Source organism: Pseudophryne corroboree, chromosome 10 (genome assembly GCF_028390025.1).
Source record: "Pseudophryne corroboree isolate aPseCor3 chromosome 10, aPseCor3.hap2, whole genome shotgun sequence".
Classification (NCBI taxonomy): domain Eukaryota; kingdom Metazoa; phylum Chordata; class Amphibia; order Anura; family Myobatrachidae; genus Pseudophryne; species Pseudophryne corroboree.
The window spans coordinates 321,782,768-321,800,976 of record NC_086453.1 but is presented as its reverse complement, the minus strand read 5'-3'; the positions used below and the strand labels follow the sequence as shown (position 1 = coordinate 321,800,976).

The 18,209-nt window shown below is 47.0% G+C and overlaps 1 protein-coding gene across 3 annotated transcripts in view; it reads right to left on the bottom strand.

The window, feature by feature from the left end:
- The window catches only part of PRDM2 (PR/SET domain 2), a 282,691-nt gene that overhangs the window by 205,019 nt on the left and 59,463 nt on the right, over positions 1–18,209 (bottom strand). For all 3 annotated transcript variants that reach the window (XM_063943520.1, XM_063943519.1, XM_063943521.1), the window contains one exon: positions 11,282–11,399. In XM_063943520.1, the coding sequence (XP_063799590.1) occupies positions 11,282–11,399 (118 nt within the window). The remainder of the gene's footprint in view (positions 1–11,281; positions 11,400–18,209) is intronic.

The following is an 18,209-nucleotide window of genomic DNA, read 5'->3' as shown; positions in this document are numbered from 1 at the left end:
AGGCAGTTGCTATAGCTGGTCGTAGTATAACACCTGCATGTGTGTATATATTCTTTTGAATAACTTCCATCTTTCTATCTGATGGATCCTTAAGTGCGGCCGTCTCAGGAGAGGGTAACGCCACTTGTTTGGATAAGCGTGTGAGCGCCTTGTCCACCTTAGGGGGTGTTTCCCAGCGCGCCCTAACCTCTGGCGGGAAAGGGTATAATGCCAATAACTTTTTTGAAATTATCAACTTTTTATCAGGAGCAACCCACGCTTCATCACACACGTCATTTAATTCTTCTGATTCAGGAAAAACTGTTTGTAGTTTTTTCACACCATACATAATACCCTGTTTTACGGTATCTGTAGTATCAGCTAAATGTAACGTCTCCTTCATTGCCAAAATCATATAACGTGTGGCCCTACTGGAAAATACGTTTGAATTTCTACCGTCGTCACTGGAATCAGTGCCCGTGTCTGGGTCTGTGTCGACCGACTGAGGCAAAGGGCGTTTTACAGCCCCTGACGGTGTTTGAGGCGCCTGGACAGGCATTAATTGATTGTCCGGCCGCCTCATGTCCTCAACTGACTGTTTGAGGGAAGATAAACCATCACGTAATTCCACAAATAAAGGCATCCATTCTGGTGTCGACCCCCTGGGGGGTGACATCTGCATATTTGGCAATTGCTCCGCCTCCACACCAATATCGTCCTCATACATGTCGACACCACGTACCGACACACACCGCAAACGCACAGGGAATGCTCTAATGAAGACAGGACCCACTAGCCCTTTTGGGGAGACAGAGGGAGAGTCTGCCAGCACACACCACAAAGCGCTATATATACAAGGGATATCCTTATATTAAGTGCTCCCTTATAGCTGCTTTAATATATATATATATAGCCATTAATGTGCCCCCCCTCTCTGTTATACCCTGTTTCTGTAGTGCAGTGCAGGGGAGAGACCTGGGAGCCGTTCTGACCAGCGGAGCTGTGACAGAAAATGGCGCCGTGTGCTGAGGAGATAGGCCCCGCCCCTTTTTCGGCGGGTTCTTCTCCCGCTATTTTTCCAGTCAGGCAGGGGTTAAATATCTCCATATAGCCCCTATGGGCTATATGTGAGGTATTTTTAGCCTTGTATAAGGTTTATATTTGCCTCTCAGAGCGCCCCCCCCCAGCGCTCTGCACCCTCAGTGACTGCCCAGTGAAGTGTGCTGAGAGGAAAATGGCGCACAGCTGCAGTGCTGTGCGCTACCTTATGAAGACTGAGGAGTCTTCAGCCGCCGGTTTCCGGACCTCTTCACGCTTCAGCATCTGCAAGGGGGTCGGCGGCGCGGCTCCGGGACCGGACTCCACGGCTGGGCCTGTGTTCGATCCCTCTGGAGCTAATGGTGTCCAGTAGCCAAGCAGCAAATCCACTCTGCATGCAGGTGAGTTTACTACTTTCCCCCTAAGTCCCACGTTGCAGTGATCCTGTTGCCAGCAGGACTCACTGTAAAGAAAAAAACCTAAACTAAACTTTCTCTAAGCAGCTCTTTAGGAGAGCCACCTAGATTGCACCCTTCTCGTTCGGGCACAAAATCTAACTGGAGTCTGGAGGAGGGTCATAGGGGGAGGAGCCAGTGCACACCACCTGACCTAGTAAAGCTTTACTTTTTTGTGCCCTGTCTCCTGCGGAGCCGCTATTCCCCATGGTCCTTTCAGGAACCCCAGCATCCACTTAGGACGATAGAGAAATAGGTAATAAGCATCCACAAGTGCAGTAATCACTTATTTATTGTCTTTTCTGTCAGCCTAATAGGGGTTGTAACTAAACCCTTAATTACGTGCAGCTGAGGTGGATTAATGCACGCTTAGAGTGTGAATATTTATTTCCATCCATATTTGGTAGAATTATTTATTACAGCACAAGGAGTGCCAGTGTTGGGGCTGCATTTCTTGAAATATATAGTGTTGTTGCTGTGCTCAGTCTTGCCATGGTGTATGACCTGTGACGTAAAACAGATTTCCACGACCTCACCTTTGTAGCAGTTTGGCTGTTTCTCACCCAGTTTTAAGCCTCCTACACAGCTTTATCTGTTTATGACAGTGTTTCAACCTACATATGAAAATGATGATCATTATCACCTGTTTTGTATGATTGGTTGATCCTACACCTGACAATGGGGGTCATTCTGACCCGTTCGCACGCAGCGGTTCTCCGCTGCGGTGCAAACTGGTCGGAAATGCGCATGCTCAGCGGACGCATTGCACACGCTGCCGGGCAACAACGTCACCAACGACAAATGTGATCGCAGCGGCGATCACAAGAAGATAGACAGGTGGGAGGTATCCCGGGGCGGATAATCACAGTTTCCGGGGAGTGGTAAGAAAAACGCAGGAGTGTTCAGGCGAACGGAGGGCTGATGTCTGACGTCAAAGCCGGGACCTGCATCGTCGGATCCGTCGCACAGGGTAAGTAGGTATAGGGTTAGTCTTGTTTTGTGTGAAACTTTTTTTTTTAGCATAGCAGGGCTGCACAAGCGTTCGCAGCCCTGCTAAAATACACTCTCCCCATAGGCGGAGATTAGTTGATTGCACCAGTAGCAAAAAGTTGCTTGGTGCAATCAACTCGGAATGAGGGCCTATAATCCTACAAAATCCCTGACTTTGTGCAAGTGTACCTAGAAGAACTGATGCTGGTTTGAAAGCAAATGGTGGTTCCACCAAATATTGATTTGATTTAGATTTCTCGTCTGTTCATTCACTTTGCATTTTGTTAATTGATAAAATATAAACAACTAAAACACTTCTATTTTTGAAAGCATTCTTACTCTGCAACATTTTCCCACACCTCCCTAATACTTTTTTGCATAGTATTGTACACACATACATATAATCTTCTATATATTAGCCCAGTTCTGTGACTTTGTGACTCATTTGCTAACGCTGGGCGGAGTCACAATGCTGGGCGGAGTCAGAGTCACAGATCTGGGCTAATAAGGAGGCATCTAGGTATGACCCCAGTCGTGTGATTGGCGGAGTGTCTGAATAGAGGTTGTGATCCCTCGGAGCGGTTTGCCAATCACCTGTCGGTGGGGCGTGGCGGCAGTCAACTTGGCACTGTGTGATTGACTGAAGGAGGAGGACGGGTAACGGGCCGCAGCTGTCTGACGTGGCGGCAGCCGGTGAGTCTGAGGCGGCGGCAGCAGAGGATGGATCCGCCCGGGGAGGATGTGAGCGGGCAGCCGAGAGATGCGAGCGGGGAGCGGGCGCAGTCTGAGGCGGCAGCAGCAGAGGACGGATCCGCCCAGGGAGGATGAGAGCGGGGAGCTGAGAGATGCGAGCGGGGAGCCGGCGCAGTCTGAGGCGGCAGCAGCAGAGGACGGATCCGCCCAGGGAGGATGAGAGCGGGGAGCTGAGAGATGAGAGCGGGGAGCCGGCGCCGAAGCATGGAGACACAGAGACAAGCAAGTGACCCGCAGTACACAGCGGCTGCAGCACCTCCTCCCCTCCCCGGCCCACACTCTGTGTATATACCTGCTCTATGTACTCCCTCCATACACACATACATACCCGCTGTACACACATCTACACCCCCACACACATACCTGTCTACCCTATGTACCCCCTCCATACACACATATCTGCTGTACACTCATACCTACCAATGCCTGCCAGACCCTCTCCCCCATCCACGGCACCCCTACACCCGCCCCTCCCCCACCTGCGGCACCTCCGGACCCCCTACCCCACCCGCGAAAACCCCCCTTCCCCACCTGCAATGCCTCCGGAACCCCTCCCCCATCTGCGACAGCTGCACTTGCCCCTCTCCTAACCGCAGAGCATCTGGACTGCTCCCCCATCTGCGGCCCCCTCCCCAGCGCAAGGGGCTTAGCCCCCGTCACCATCTGATGCCCTTTCGTCGTGCAATTGTAATTCTCTATATAATACAAATATTGAATGCCGAAAAGGCGTTCAGGGGTTAAGGGGGCGTAGCCCCTTGCGACGGTGTGAAGAGCACCCGTAGGGCGCGATGAATCACTTAGTGTATATATATATATATATATATAATTATATAAAAGATACAGAGATCATGGTTATTATACCATGCAAAATCCATTTCACTTGTCAAAAAGTACCCAAAAGGTAAAGATTGAGCTAAACAGTTCACAAAACTACATAAAAAGGAAAAGTTAAAAAAAGAAAATAAATGGAGTTGAAAATGGGCCAACACTGTTTTTCTATATATGAGGTAGAGAAAAAGAAGGGGGAGGGATGGGAAACAAATGAGGCGAAAGGGGGAAGAACAGATAAGGGATAGGGGGGGTAATTCCAAGTTGATCTCAGCAGGATTTTTGATAGCAATTGGGCAAAACCATGTGCACTGCAGGGGAGGCAGATATAACATGTGCAGAGAGAGTTAGATTTGGGTGGGGTGTGTTCAATCTGCAATCTAATTTGCAGTGTAAAAATAAAGCAGCCAGTATTTACCCTGCACAGAAATAAAATAACCCACCCAAATCTAACTCTCTCTGCACATGTTATATCTGCCTCCCCTGCAGTGCACATGGTTTTGACCAATTGCTATCAAAAATCCTGCAGCGATCAACTTGGAATTACCCCCAGGGTAACAGAACCTTACACCAGCCACGGGACATGGACATTGTATAAATGGAAATACCTTAAAGCTAATAATAATAATAATTTAATCCACTGACTTGGTAAAAATTGACATGTGGGAGTAACAACCTCACAAACACAACAAATGTAGATGGCTGAACGGAACAATAATCTGCTTCAGATGGGAACCTTTCATCCAAAGACTCAGATTGTACAGTGGTGTGGGTTCTGTAATTAAGTATTCTGTATTGTGCATGGACTGAAAAGGTGTTTCCGGTCAGTCACATCGCAAAAGACACAATAAAGGGCATCATTCAGGGATATACGCAATGCGATATTTGCCCAGCAGAAGCCATTATCAGCCAGCGTCGTGGTCTTGCTGCGCACGTGCCAAGGTACCATAGCAAAACCGCCCGCAGTGAGGATTTCTTCACAAAGTGACTGACAGCCAGGGAGCATTTGGGGGAGGTAACTGGGAGTGGCGGCCATAACGCAGGTGTGTCACGACCGTTTTTGGGACGTGTCTCAGCCTACAGCTGTGATCCTGTACACTGGATCTGCGACGGCAGCTGATCATTTGTACGAAGACGCTGATGTATGCGACGGCGCCGGTGGGAATTGGAATCCATTCCCAGGCAGCTACAGCACTAGCATATTGTCGCACATCCGCTGCATACGGGATCGCAGCTGCGTACATCTCTGACATGGGGCCCAAAATCAATTACCAATATTCCTTTTAATTACTTATGTTGGGTACACATGTGACGATTCAACATCGTCAGCGGTGGGACCGGCATCAGCAAGTGCATACACGCTTGCCGATGCCAGCTGCGACAAACGACGGTGGGGGGGGGGGGGTGGAGCGGGGGTGGCACGGCATCCCTGGCGACAGCCTCAGATCTTTTTCCGTGTACAAAAAAATCTGAGGCTGACGCTAGTGACCCGCGGGTGCGCGAACATCGTCATACACACGGACCGGTTTCAACAATTGGTCGTTCTCATCGATCGGTAACGCCCACATCGTTTCTCAAATCTAACCGTGTGTATGCACCTTAAGAAGAGCACCCCCTCAGCATCAGAGGAAGTGCAATAGTTCACGTTCAGTCATTTTAAAGACGTCTGTGTTCTCTTCCCAAGTACTCCCCTGGGGTCCATATGTAGGATCCTCTGATATCTATTCAATTCACCTGGGATCTCTAGTAGCCAGAACCTGGAATAAGTGCAGAAAACGCTTATGCAGGGATAGAATCTAGAAATACTCATTTCTGATTGGACGATGTTTTACAATTAGGAAAAAGCTGTAATTTCTTACCATCCTTGGAGCCTCCTGCCTTCTGGTACCCACAAAGGTTGTGTACTGTGTCCAATAGATTCAGGAGACCTCCGTGTACTGAACAAACAGTGGGGATTGCAAGGCAGGATCCCAACCAGGGGTGTGCTATATATGGTCCAAGTTCCCAATGTTATGGTTGCAATGTCAACACTGTACATGTCGACAAGTTCATGATGTCAACATCCATCGTGTGGGTGTGGTATAGATGATCTACAGTTATTAGACAGTCAATAGGTCAACAGGCTCGAAAGGTAGACCGTATGGTCGACAGGTACAAAAGTCAACAGGAAATACTTGGTGTTATTTTGTACATTTAATCACCTGTAGTAGTAACAGAGACCCTCGCGGGATCGCTTGCTTCCCAGTGGTGCCTCACTGTGCTTGCACAGGTTACTATTGTGATGGTGAGAAACGCTACCTTTTCCACAGGTTTCTTCAGTGATCCACAGACGAGAGGGGAGCAGATGTCTCTACAGGTAAGTCCTTTACAGACTCGGTGTATTCTTTCTCAGTTGACAACTATGACCTATTAGAGTCAATAATTTCAACAGGGTTCACCAGTAAAGTTATTTTATTAAACTGGAATCGTAATTGAAAGTCTGGTGTCTTACCAATAATGATGTACGCATGCAATACTACTTAACGTTATACTTATTACTTTACTCTAGTAATATTAATAACTCTTAGATAATCATATATAATAACTGTAACAATGCTTTATACTGGGTAATACTAATGGGTTCTTGCTACAGTGACAAAGTGCTGCTTTACTTATGCTTCTGCGAAAGTAATCTACCCTGCTCGGCAATAGCTGTCCCTTTTTATCGCCGGCGCAACCGCCCCTGTCCGTCTTTCCCTCCCTTAGTTCAGCTGACTGAATGAACGTTGGTGCACGTTGGGTACCTTAGGTGGACGGCATACAAAGGAAACTGTATTAAACTGTATGGTGGGAGTTGTTTGTAGGGGAATCAGAGTAGGTGTCGACTATACTACCATAGATAGAAGGTTCCGGGAAGAGTAAAGGCTCCAGGCAAAACTGTAAACTAGCTTCCTCAATAAGTCCTTGTGGAAGGCCAAGTATATCTAACGTCTCAATCACGGGAGGAGAGCAGGGAACGCACTTGGACTTTCTATCCCTTCCTAACAGTTGGTCCGGACAGAATTATAGATGATAGAGTCAATGACAATTGGACTCTTCTGCCCTGCGTGTGCTGCCAGTGATAATTACCACATGCGATAGTCTCTTTGAATCGTCTTTACTGCTCACGTGACAATGGAGAACCGACTAAATTAATTACGTGACAGGATATTACGGGAGGAAAGAAGTGTCGGCTGAGGTAAATCAATTCTAAGCAGCAATATTTTATGCACGGGCCACTCATTTATGCAGAATTGGCGTGTAGGCCCTCTCTTTTTCTCTCTCTAACCTGGGGAAGGTTGGGTGTCTCCCTTAATAGCGGAGAGGGGTTAGGAGGCTGGCGGAGTCAGTCAGTGTGCTGTCGCTCAGTAGATGATAGACGTTATGCGGCTGTCTGACTCAGTATACTGTCTCTTAATAGTTGAGAGGTGGTGCAGCTGGCTGACTCAATGTGTTATCAGTGACGATGTGATCATACCTCTCCTGCAGATCATCAGTAGATCCCAGCTATCGTTTGCTCCGCTGTCCCTGGTGTCACTCAGCGGCTACCGCTCCTCCCTCAAACCCTTTTCTGGTCTGGGGGTGTTGCTATTGAGTGAAGCCGCCTCCCGGTCTCCGCCTCCCGCACGTCACCGGACCTCAGTACCTCCGTTCAACGAGCCGCTGCTTCCCCGCTGGTTCCCGACTACCGCAGCCGGGACGCAGCATTCACCAAGGGTAAACGAAGAGAACCGGAGGTCGCCAACAGCCGATTACCGGAGTCAGGTACCCGACACTCTCCTGCACTGCGCACTTCTCTTCTCTCTCCAGTCTCCTCAGCGGCTTTTTAACCGCCGCTCCCTGCTCCTCCTTTTAACTCCTATCTTGGGGTCCCCGGATCTTTCCCGCGTGGGCCACGAGCTTGTCTCAAAGCGGGCACGTGGAAGGGGAGTGCAGAATTAGCCCCACGCGCCAGCCCGCTTCTCCCTGTTCCCATGCTGGTACAATGTATAGTTCAGTGGTTATAACACTGGGGGTACTTTTATAGTGAATAAACACTTCTTTAGTGAAAATCACGGGGTAATTCACTGTGAGGCATCACACTATTCCCAACCGTAGTCCATGTGAATGGTAAACTAAGCAACAGTTGAAAAAAAAATGTGAAAGACCCCCCAAAAAAAATTTGTGTCAACCATTTGTGTATTGACTGTTGCCATGTCAACCTTTTTACCCGGTCAAACTTTTGATTTGTCGACCTACTAACTGTGTATCTACAGTGTCTATCCATAATCCAGAACCCACATCATGTCGACACTCATGTAATCTGGACATTGTGCTTTTCAGCTCTATACCTAATTGAAATGTCAACATTACGATAATGTCAGCAGTTTGTCAATGATATTTTGCAGGTGTCGACATTTTAACTATGTCATCATAATTAATGTTGACATTCTGCTGTCGTCATTGTGATTGCAGCCATTCTGGCTGGCTGCCCCCACCAGAGTATCCGTGTCGGCTGAAAGGAGCGTCACTTTGTTGATGGCAAAAATGCGTGGTAGGTAATTAATAATCATATTAACATCTGCATACCATTATCAGCTCAACCACTTTTATTTCAGTTCTCAAGCATCCAATTCATATCTGTGGTACAGGGGACGCAGACCTTAGCGAGTTCACAAATTCACATCATCTATTAATATACACGGCCAAGTCACATGATTATGGCCACCAGCTAGGTGTAGTTACCATCTGTTTGCTTCGGAGCCCCATACGCAGCAGGGTTCGCTGGACTGTCGTTTTAGATACACGTCTGGTAGCTCCCAGGTACATTGTGACGGTGAGCTGCCCCACTGTAGCGTGTCGGTCGGCACCTGACGCACCTTCTTAGCCGACGTTCACCTCTCACATCAATGGCACGTGGTGCTCTGCAGTTTCCACGTTGGTTACTCGCAATGGAGCCATTTGTCCAGTCATGATACACCTTCACCACAGCAGCACGCGGTCAGGTCACACACAGAAATACTGCCACCCTTGGCCCGAAAGCTCATAATCATCCCTTTCTGCAAATCGGATAAATCGCCACTTTTACCCATGACAGCAACGAGTGATGTGTGCAGACGGCCTATCGCACACCTTATATACCCACCAAGCCAGCGTACAACACTTGACGTACTTCATGGGCTACGCACTGCAGGCGTCAAATGTAGGAGCTGGTCATAATAATGTGATTCGGCTGTGTATAAAGCTATAGATCTCCAAGGAACAGTACAGCCATTTCATGCATCCGACTATCACACACATATTCCTATAAGTCAGAGGACCTAATTCAGACCTAATCGCTCGCTAGGGTTTTTTTTCAGCTCTGCTAACAGATAGTCGCCGACCTTAGGGGAGTGTGTATTTTCACTTTGTAAGTGTGCGAACGCAAGTGCAGCAGAGCTGAACAACAGATCTTGTGCAGTCTGCCCAGGACTTACTCAGCCGCTGCGATCACATCAGCCTGTCCAGGACCGGAATTGACGTCAGGGACCCTCCCTGCAAACACTTGGACATAACTGCGTTTTTCCAAACACTTCCAGAAAACGGTCAGTTGACACCCACAAACGGCTACTTCCTGTCAATCACCTAACAATCGCCCGTGCGAATGGATTCTTCGCACAAACCCATTGCTGAGCGGCGATTCGCTTTGTACCCATGCGACACACCTGCGCATTGCGGTGCATAAGCATGCGCAGTTTAGACCTGATCGCAGCGCTGCAAAAAACGCTAGCGAGCGATCGGGTCTGAATTACCTCCAGAGACAGAGAGAATATATACTTTCTTCAGTCACAGAAATAACAGACCCCCTTACTGGAAAAGACACAGTCATAGAATGAGGAGATGGACAGCAGGAGGTAGATCGAAAAACAGCCTGGATTCTGGTCATTTAAGTACAGTGGAGCCAAGACCATTTAAATACTGCAGAGCCAAATCAGGTCATTTAGTGAGATTCAACAAGTAGTGTGTTACTCAGCCAATTACAATCCCGACATTCACAGAATCTTTGGCAAACAAGGAAATTGCAATAAACAATATTCAGTTTCTAGAACAGTGGTTTCCAAACTTTTTTGAATCACGACGCCATAGAATATAAAAAAACATTTTCACGGCACCCCTAGGCCAAAAATTTCTTATTGAGAAATTTAGAAAGAAATATTACATTAAGTAGATCGCGTTTATATGTCATCCTTAGGGTCAGTTGTGAGGTGAGGGACAAGATTTTCTTCTGTTTGGCCACATATTTTATGACTGGCAGCCACCAGCACTGGTTTTTCCTATTATATTGACCATGAATAATTTGAATTGGTCCTGGACCACAAACTCAGGGCACCCCTGTAAGTGTCCCGAGGCACCCCAGGGAGCCACGGCACACAAATTTTGGAACCTCTGCTCTAGAACATGGTATAGACATAAAACAAACTGCTGGGAATTCATGCATTTTAAGGACGTTTGAGGGGTACAGTAGCAATCCGGTCATTTAGGAAGCAACTGAGCAGCCATCCATGCATTACTGCTCATAGATAGGACGACTGAATGACCACATTACATTATTATAAACAGCCAGGCACTACTAACACGTAGTTCTGTATAGTAAGAGAACACAACAATGCATCATCTCAGATACTTCTTGAGGAGTATCTACTGCTGTATTAAAACCAATAACTGACTACAGTACATTATACTATATATGACAAGTCACTAAACCATCCCAACCAGCACAACGGGATTACCAGCCAATCAGTGCTCAGCTATTCCTGACTTCAGCCAGTCACACACTGGTTGTTTTGTAGTATACAGTTAGTTATTTAAGAGCTTTGAGCTGAAACACCTTCATCAGTAATATGGCTAAGTATTTAAGGCCCAGATTTATCAAGCCTTGGAGAGTGATAAATTGCACGGTGATAAAGTACCAACCAATCAGTTCCTGTCATTTTTCAAACACAGCCTGTAATATGGCAGTTAGGAGCTGGTTGGTTGGTACTTTATCACTGTGCAATTACTGATCGCTGTCTAAGGCTTGATAAATCTGGGCCTCAGTTTCAAAAAGTTCAGAAACCATGTGATACAAAACAAAAACAGAATGGCTAGAATATTGGTTGCAAAAAAAAACAACAAAAAAAACAACCAAAACGATAATAGAGCCACGACTGAGAATGGCCGACAATAGAATACGGAGTTCAGCACCAGTATACGTCACTTACCCAATCTCAAGTTATCAACAGCAGAGGGAGACAGCGTCACTTCCTCGGGAAGGCCCCGAAGTACATGCTCGGGCACATCAGCCAATGTCTCAGTTGCTTCTGAAGATTTTATTGCATCCTGTAAGACAAAAAGTGATTAACTTTTCACCCAACATCACCAAGTACCTCAGTTATTTTGATTTAACCATCTGCGCTGAAGCTTGGATATCACAAAAACCTGGACTGTCAGTGTGCCTTGAGGAGAGAGATTGGGAATGCCTGCTTTACAGGCTGTGGGAGAGGTAAATGAAACAATGAAAAGAGTGGAGAAGTGAGCCAGAGGAGAAGTTGCCCATGGCAACCAATCAGCTGCTACGTAAAATTGTGTTCTTGATAAATGCTACCTCAAAGCTTATTGGTTGCCACGGGCAATTTCTCCACTCTTTTCACTGCTTCATAACAGCATCCCCAGTGTTTAAAAAACTATGGGGGTCATTCCGACCCATTTGCATGCAGCGGTTTGTCACTGCAGTGCGATCGGGTACAGAATGCGCATGCGCGACGTTGCCCGGCGACAGGGGTCACAACGCGGATTATGAGGAAAGCGGTCACAGCAGCAACCGCAAGAAGATTGACAGAAAGAAGGCATTCCTGGGCGTCACAAGACCGTTGGCAGCCGTTTTCGAGGAGTGGTGGAGAAAATGCAGGCGTGGACAGAAGAACGGAGGGCAGATGTCTGACGTCAAAGCCGGGACCTGCATCGCTGGAGCCGTCGCACAGGGTAAGTAGGTCTAGGGCTAGTCTTCTTTTATACAAAACTTTTTTAACTTAGCAGGGCTGCACAAGCGTTCGCAGACCTGCTAAGCTAAAATACACTGCCCCATAGGCGTGGACTAGTTCATCGCACCAGCAGCAAAAAGTTGCTGACTGTGATCAACTCGGAATGACCACCTATACCAGAATCAGGTTTATTGGCCAATTATACTTGCGTATACTAGGAATTTGTCTTCGGTCTGCTATACAATAGCCAAGTAGGTAACAGATAAGCAGGTGGGGGAGGGGTGTAAAGTCATACAGATAGGTATACTGTAGGGACACAAGTGAGTTACATGTACGTCTAATCAGTCAATGTTCAGGAGTTCAGCAGGCGGACTGCTTGGGGAAAGAAACTTTTGAGGCTTCCGGTGGACCCAGTGGGGACGGCCCTGTAAAGCCTGCCTGAAGGAAAGAAGTTAAACATGCTGTGGCCGGGGTGTAGCTAGTCCTTTACTATCTTCGTTACCCGCTTTTTAGTGCTGGGCAGGTACAGGTCCTGTACTGAGGGAAGGTTGGCCACGAGCCTGCTTCTGTCCCTCGCGCTGGTGGAGCCATACTATACCAGTATCGAGGAGCACAGTACCGACTGACTCCACAATCGCGGAGTAGAAGAGGAGCAGAAGATTCTGTGGGATGTTGAACTTCCTTAGTTGCCTGAGGAAGAACAACCTCTGCTGTTCTTTCCCGACAGTGGCGTCAGCATTGGACCCCCATTTAAGGTCCCAGGAGATTGCGGTCCCTAGGAACTTGAAGAAGGAGTCCACTAGCGATACCACACTGTCAGCAATCATTAGCGGAGGTGCACTAGCTGACTTCTTTCTGAATTCCACTATCATCTCAACAGTTTTGAGGGGTTTGAGCTCAAGGTTGTTGTGGCTGCACCACTGGGCCAACCAGTCTACTTTCCGTCTATAGGCCGATTCATCCCCATCTTTGATGAGGCCGATGACGGTGGTGTCATCAGCGAATTTGATGATCTTTACTGATTGCGCCTCTGGAGGTGCAGTCATTTGTGTACAGGGAGAAGAGCAGGGGTGAGAGGACACAGCCCTGAGGGGCCCCTGTACAAATGGACCGCGCTTGAGAGGCGAATTCCCCCACTTTCACCACCTGTGTCCTATCTGTCTACTGTCCAGGAACAGGTAGCTTCTGGGACCACTAGGCGAAGTAGTTTGGGGCGGAGGATGCTGGGGACGACTGTATTGAAGGCCGTGCTGAAATCGACAAACAGGACCCTCGCGTAGGTACCGGGAATGTCTAGGTGCTGTAGAATGTAGTGCAGGTCCAGGTTCACTGCATCCTCGACACACCGATTTGATCGATAGGCGAACTGTAGGGGGTCTAGTTGGGGGCAAGTCACAGCTTTCAGGTGATTCAAAACCAGACGCTCAAACGTTTTCATGATCACAGACGTGGCAGTCGTTCAGGTTCGTGATAGAGGGTTTCTTGGGGACCGGGACGAAAGTGGACCTTTTTAGGCAGGAAGGGACTTTCTGTAGCTCCAGCGATTTGTTGAAGATCTTGGTAAATATGGTGGTAAGCTGACCCGCACATGCTCTCAAGGCAGATGGTAACACTCCGTCAGGACCTGGAACTTTCCTGGGTTTGGCCCTTTTGAACAGTGCCTCCACTTCTTCTTGGGCGACTTGCAGTGCCTGGAGTTGGCCGTCAGTGTTCGGGGCATCGCAGAAGTGACTGTTTGGGTCGCAGGGGACTTCTTTTGCGAATCTGCAATAAAAGTGGTTTAGCTCGTCTGCTAGGTCTTGGTGAATGGTGGTGGACTTTGATGTTTTCTTGTAGTTGGTTATGGATTGCATTCCTTTCCATACAGATATGGGGTCATTGGTGGAGAGATCGTTTGTCAGCTTGTCCGAGAACAGCTTTTTTGTTAGCCTGATTTCTTTAGTCAGAGAGTTCCTAGTTCGGTTGTATAGTGCTCTGTCACCGCTGCTATAGGCCTCCTATTTGGCCCGACGAAGTTGCCTGAGCTGGGCGTTGAACCACGGCTTGTTGTTGTTGTAAATGCGGTAAGTTTTGGTAGGTACACACATGTCCTCACAGTAGCTGACGTAGGATGTGATAGTATCTATCAGGTCAGTTGCCAAGGCTTCGAAGACCCCCCATTCCGTGCAGTCGAAGCAGGCCTGGAGCTTCATCTTATCCTCGTTGGTCCATTTCTTAACAGTCTTGATGACAGGCTTAACCGCTCTCAGCTTCTGTGTATAGATAGGGAGTAGGAGGACGAGGCAGTGGTCAGATAGGCAGAGTGCAGCATGCGTGATAGACTTGAAGGCAGACTTAAGGGTAAGCGCTAAATGGTTGGTACTTTATCTCTCTCCAAGATTGAGACATTTCCCCGCAAATGCGATGCAAAACATTTAAAATTCTCCTGGCCTAGGAGGAGACCACTCACGTCAAGAGAACTAATTGGAGAGCTGCTCCGTATTCGTAACGTGCCTATGTGCAGTATATACGCCTTGATTGATCCTCGGACGCTATGCCGATTTGGCCGCAAATGGGCAATGTGTTTAATTTTGCGCAAATACACACAAATGCAACTAAGCAGACCTGAACACACTGGGACGGATTCAATTGTTTTACCCCGCGGCTACCACTAGTGGGCGCAAATCTGAGCAACTAAATTGTTGCGCCATTTAGACGCCCAGTAGCGGCGGGCTGATATTTCTTCTCGCATCTTCCTGTAGTGCACTTTGGACATCCAAACTAAAGCTGGACTTTAGACAAGTTTAGCCGCTTTACGCAGCTAAACCCTGTCTGTTTGGGGCGACATGTGCAATGTGCATAGGCGCCCAAACATGAATTCAATTGTGACAATTGTGTGGGCGTCTAAACGGTCCCATTTAGACGAGATTTTTAGACCCCCAAAACAATTGAAGCGGCCCCATTTTCCACATATCAAACTTTATGGGGGTGTGCATGTTCTCAAGTACAGAAGGGACTAAGCGGTCCAACACCTAAATATATATAAGGAGGCAAATGTTCTACACAAGGGTAGTGTAGGTGCAAGCGCATAAGGATGATGAGGTGCATGTGTTCCAAAAGCGTTCCCCATCAGAAAAGAATTGCATTCCAAATGATAAAGTTAAGAATAAAGTAAATAACATCTATCATCTCAGCTGGGAGACAACAAAAAAGAATATTCCGCTCAACCTACTGCTACATTGGAGCTTATGGTGCCTTGAAAATTTGTCCCCACGTCAAAGTGATCCATAATGGCTTCTTTCAAGAGGAAGTGTAAGGAGACTCTTCTCAAGAACATGGTCATATAGATCTTTTCCCTTTCAAGGAGTAATGCGCGTGTGTGTGTGTGTGTGTGTGTGTGTGTGTGTGTGTGTGTGTGTGTGTGTGTGTGTGCGTGTGTTGGGGGGGAGGGGTTAAATAAAGCATTATGGTGCTGGGGAGGGGAAGGGTGGGGTCATAAAGGGGAAGAGGGGGAGGGGTTAAGGGAGTGATTATATAATGGGGTCCTGTGGACATAGGGGATGAAAATCAGCCTTTACGTATACAGTATACGTATATATTTTTTATAAAATATTTAAATATATCATTAAAAATATTTTTTCAACTTTATCAGATAAAAAATAAAAATATAAAAAATAATTTCTGAGCAGTTTTGGGAAAACAAGTAGTCAGTTAAGTGGTTAAATAAAACAATATGCAATGGCTTTGTCCAAAAGACAAGGTAAGCGATCAATTTTCCAGAAACCTTGGAATTCACAGTTTTTCAAACACATAAAACAGTAAAACAGACTAAAGACCAATAGTTATTCATCACCACAGACTGTTTCTGCAAGCATGGATAAACTTAAAACCTGGACCACTGGGGTGCCTTGAGGACCGCGTATGAGAACCTCAGCCCTATATAATCTCCTCATCCTGCCTGCTTTACTAAGAAGTGGGCAGGATGCGGGAGATCGGACCACTCTTCCGTGGATGCGGGGGACTGCCCGCAAAAACACTGCGGGAGGCTAGGCAAGTATGCTAAAAAGGGAATAACATCTAGAACATCTTAGAAAAGGACAACTAGAATCTGATTGTTTGCTATAGCTATCACTCTGCTTTTCCTCTTTTTTTTTTTTTTAAGTTTTAGTAAATCTACCCTCTCGTGTCGCAGTTAATGACTGCAGAAATTTTACAGCAGCTTTATAATATATAAGACAGTTGTTCCCAATCCCAGTCATCAAGGCACCTTAACAGTCCGAGTTTTATAGATATCCATTGCGCAGCACAGACTATTAAATCAAATTGACTGTGGTAGTGATTAAGTCCCCTGTGGCCAAGTATGGATATACAGTACTTAAAACCTGTATCGTTATGGTGCCTTGAAGACGGAGTTTGGGAATCTCTGATATAAGGTAATGGGTGAAAAGCACTAGTGTGGTTGGTGATGCTTCCAAGATGCTCATGGTGCATTGGGGTGTTGATCTGTATTCAAGTTCCCCTGTGCCAGGAGACTAACGGCAGGGCGGGACCTGGGAGCAGAGTTTATTTTATATATATATATATATATATATATATATATATATATATATATATATATATATATATATCTATCCCCAGCCTATAATTTGTTTCTCACTATTTAGAATAAAGAAAAGTGCAGAGAATATTCTTTTCTCCAATTACAGTGCTGTAGCCTCCATAGGTATCAATGGGGATTGCGCGCAAACTTAAAAAAAATAAGAATTTACTTACCGATAATTCTATTTCTCGGAGTCCGTAGTGGATGCTGGGGTTCCTGAAAGGACCATGGGGAATAGCGGCTCCGCAGGAGACAGGGCACAAAAAGTAAAGCTTTACGATCAGGTGGTGTGTACTGGCTCCTCCCCCTATGACCCTCCTCCAAGCCTCAGTTAGGTACTGTGCCCGGACGAGCGTACACAATAAGGAAGGATTTATGAATCCCGGGTAAGACTCATACCAGCCACACCAATCACACCGTACAACCTGTGATCTAAACCCAGTTAACAGTATGATAACAGCGGAGCCTCTGAAAAGATGGCTCACAACAATAATAACCCGATTTTTGTAACTATGTACAAGTAATGCAGATAATCCGCACTTGGGATGGGCGCCCAGCATCCACTACGGACTCCGAGAAATAGAATTATCGGTAAGTAAATTCTTATTTTCTCTATCGTCCTAGTGGATGCTGGGGTTCCTGAAAGGACCATGGGGATTATACCAAAGCTCCCAAACGGGCGGGAGAGTGCGGATGACTCTGCAGCACCGAATGAGAGAACTCCAGGTCCTCCTTAGCCAGGGTATCAAATTTGTAGAATTTTACAAACGTGTTCTCCTCCGACCACGTAGCCGCTCGGCAGAGTTGTAATGCCGAGACCCCTCGGGCAGCCGCCCAAGAAGAACCCACCTTCCTTGTGGAGTGGGCTTTTACCGATTTTGGCTGTGGCAGGCCTGCCACAGAATGTGCAAGCTGAATCGTATTACAAATCCAGCGAGCAATAGTCTGCTTAGACGCAGGAGCGCCCAACTTGTTGGGAGCATATAGTATAAACAGCGAGTCAGATTTCCTGACTCCAGCTGTCCTTGAAATGTATATTTTTAAAGCTCTGACAACGTCCAACAACTTGGAGTCCTCCAAGTCGCTTGTAGCCGCAGGCACTACAATAGGTTGGTTCAGATGAAATGCTGACACCACCTTAGGGAGAAAATGCGGACGAGTCCGCAGTTCTGCCCTGTCCGAATGGAAAATCAGATATGGGCTTTTGTAAGATAAAGCTGCCAGTTCTGACACTCTCCTGGCCGAAGCCAGGGCTAGTAGCATGGTCACTTTCCATGTGAGATATTTCAAATCCACAGTTTTTAGTGGTTCAAACCAATGAGATTTGAGAAAGTCCAAAACAACATTGAGATCCCACGGTGCCACTGGAGGCACCACAGGGGGCTGTATATGCAGCACTCCCTTAACAAAAGTCTGGACTTCAGGAACTGAAGCCAATTCTTTTTGGAAGAAAATCGACAGGGCCGAAATTTGAACCTTAATAGATCCCAATTTGAGACCCATAGACAATCCTGATTGCAGGAAATGTAGGAATCGACCCAGTTGAAATTCCTCCGTCGGAGCACTCCGATCCTCGCACCACGCAACATA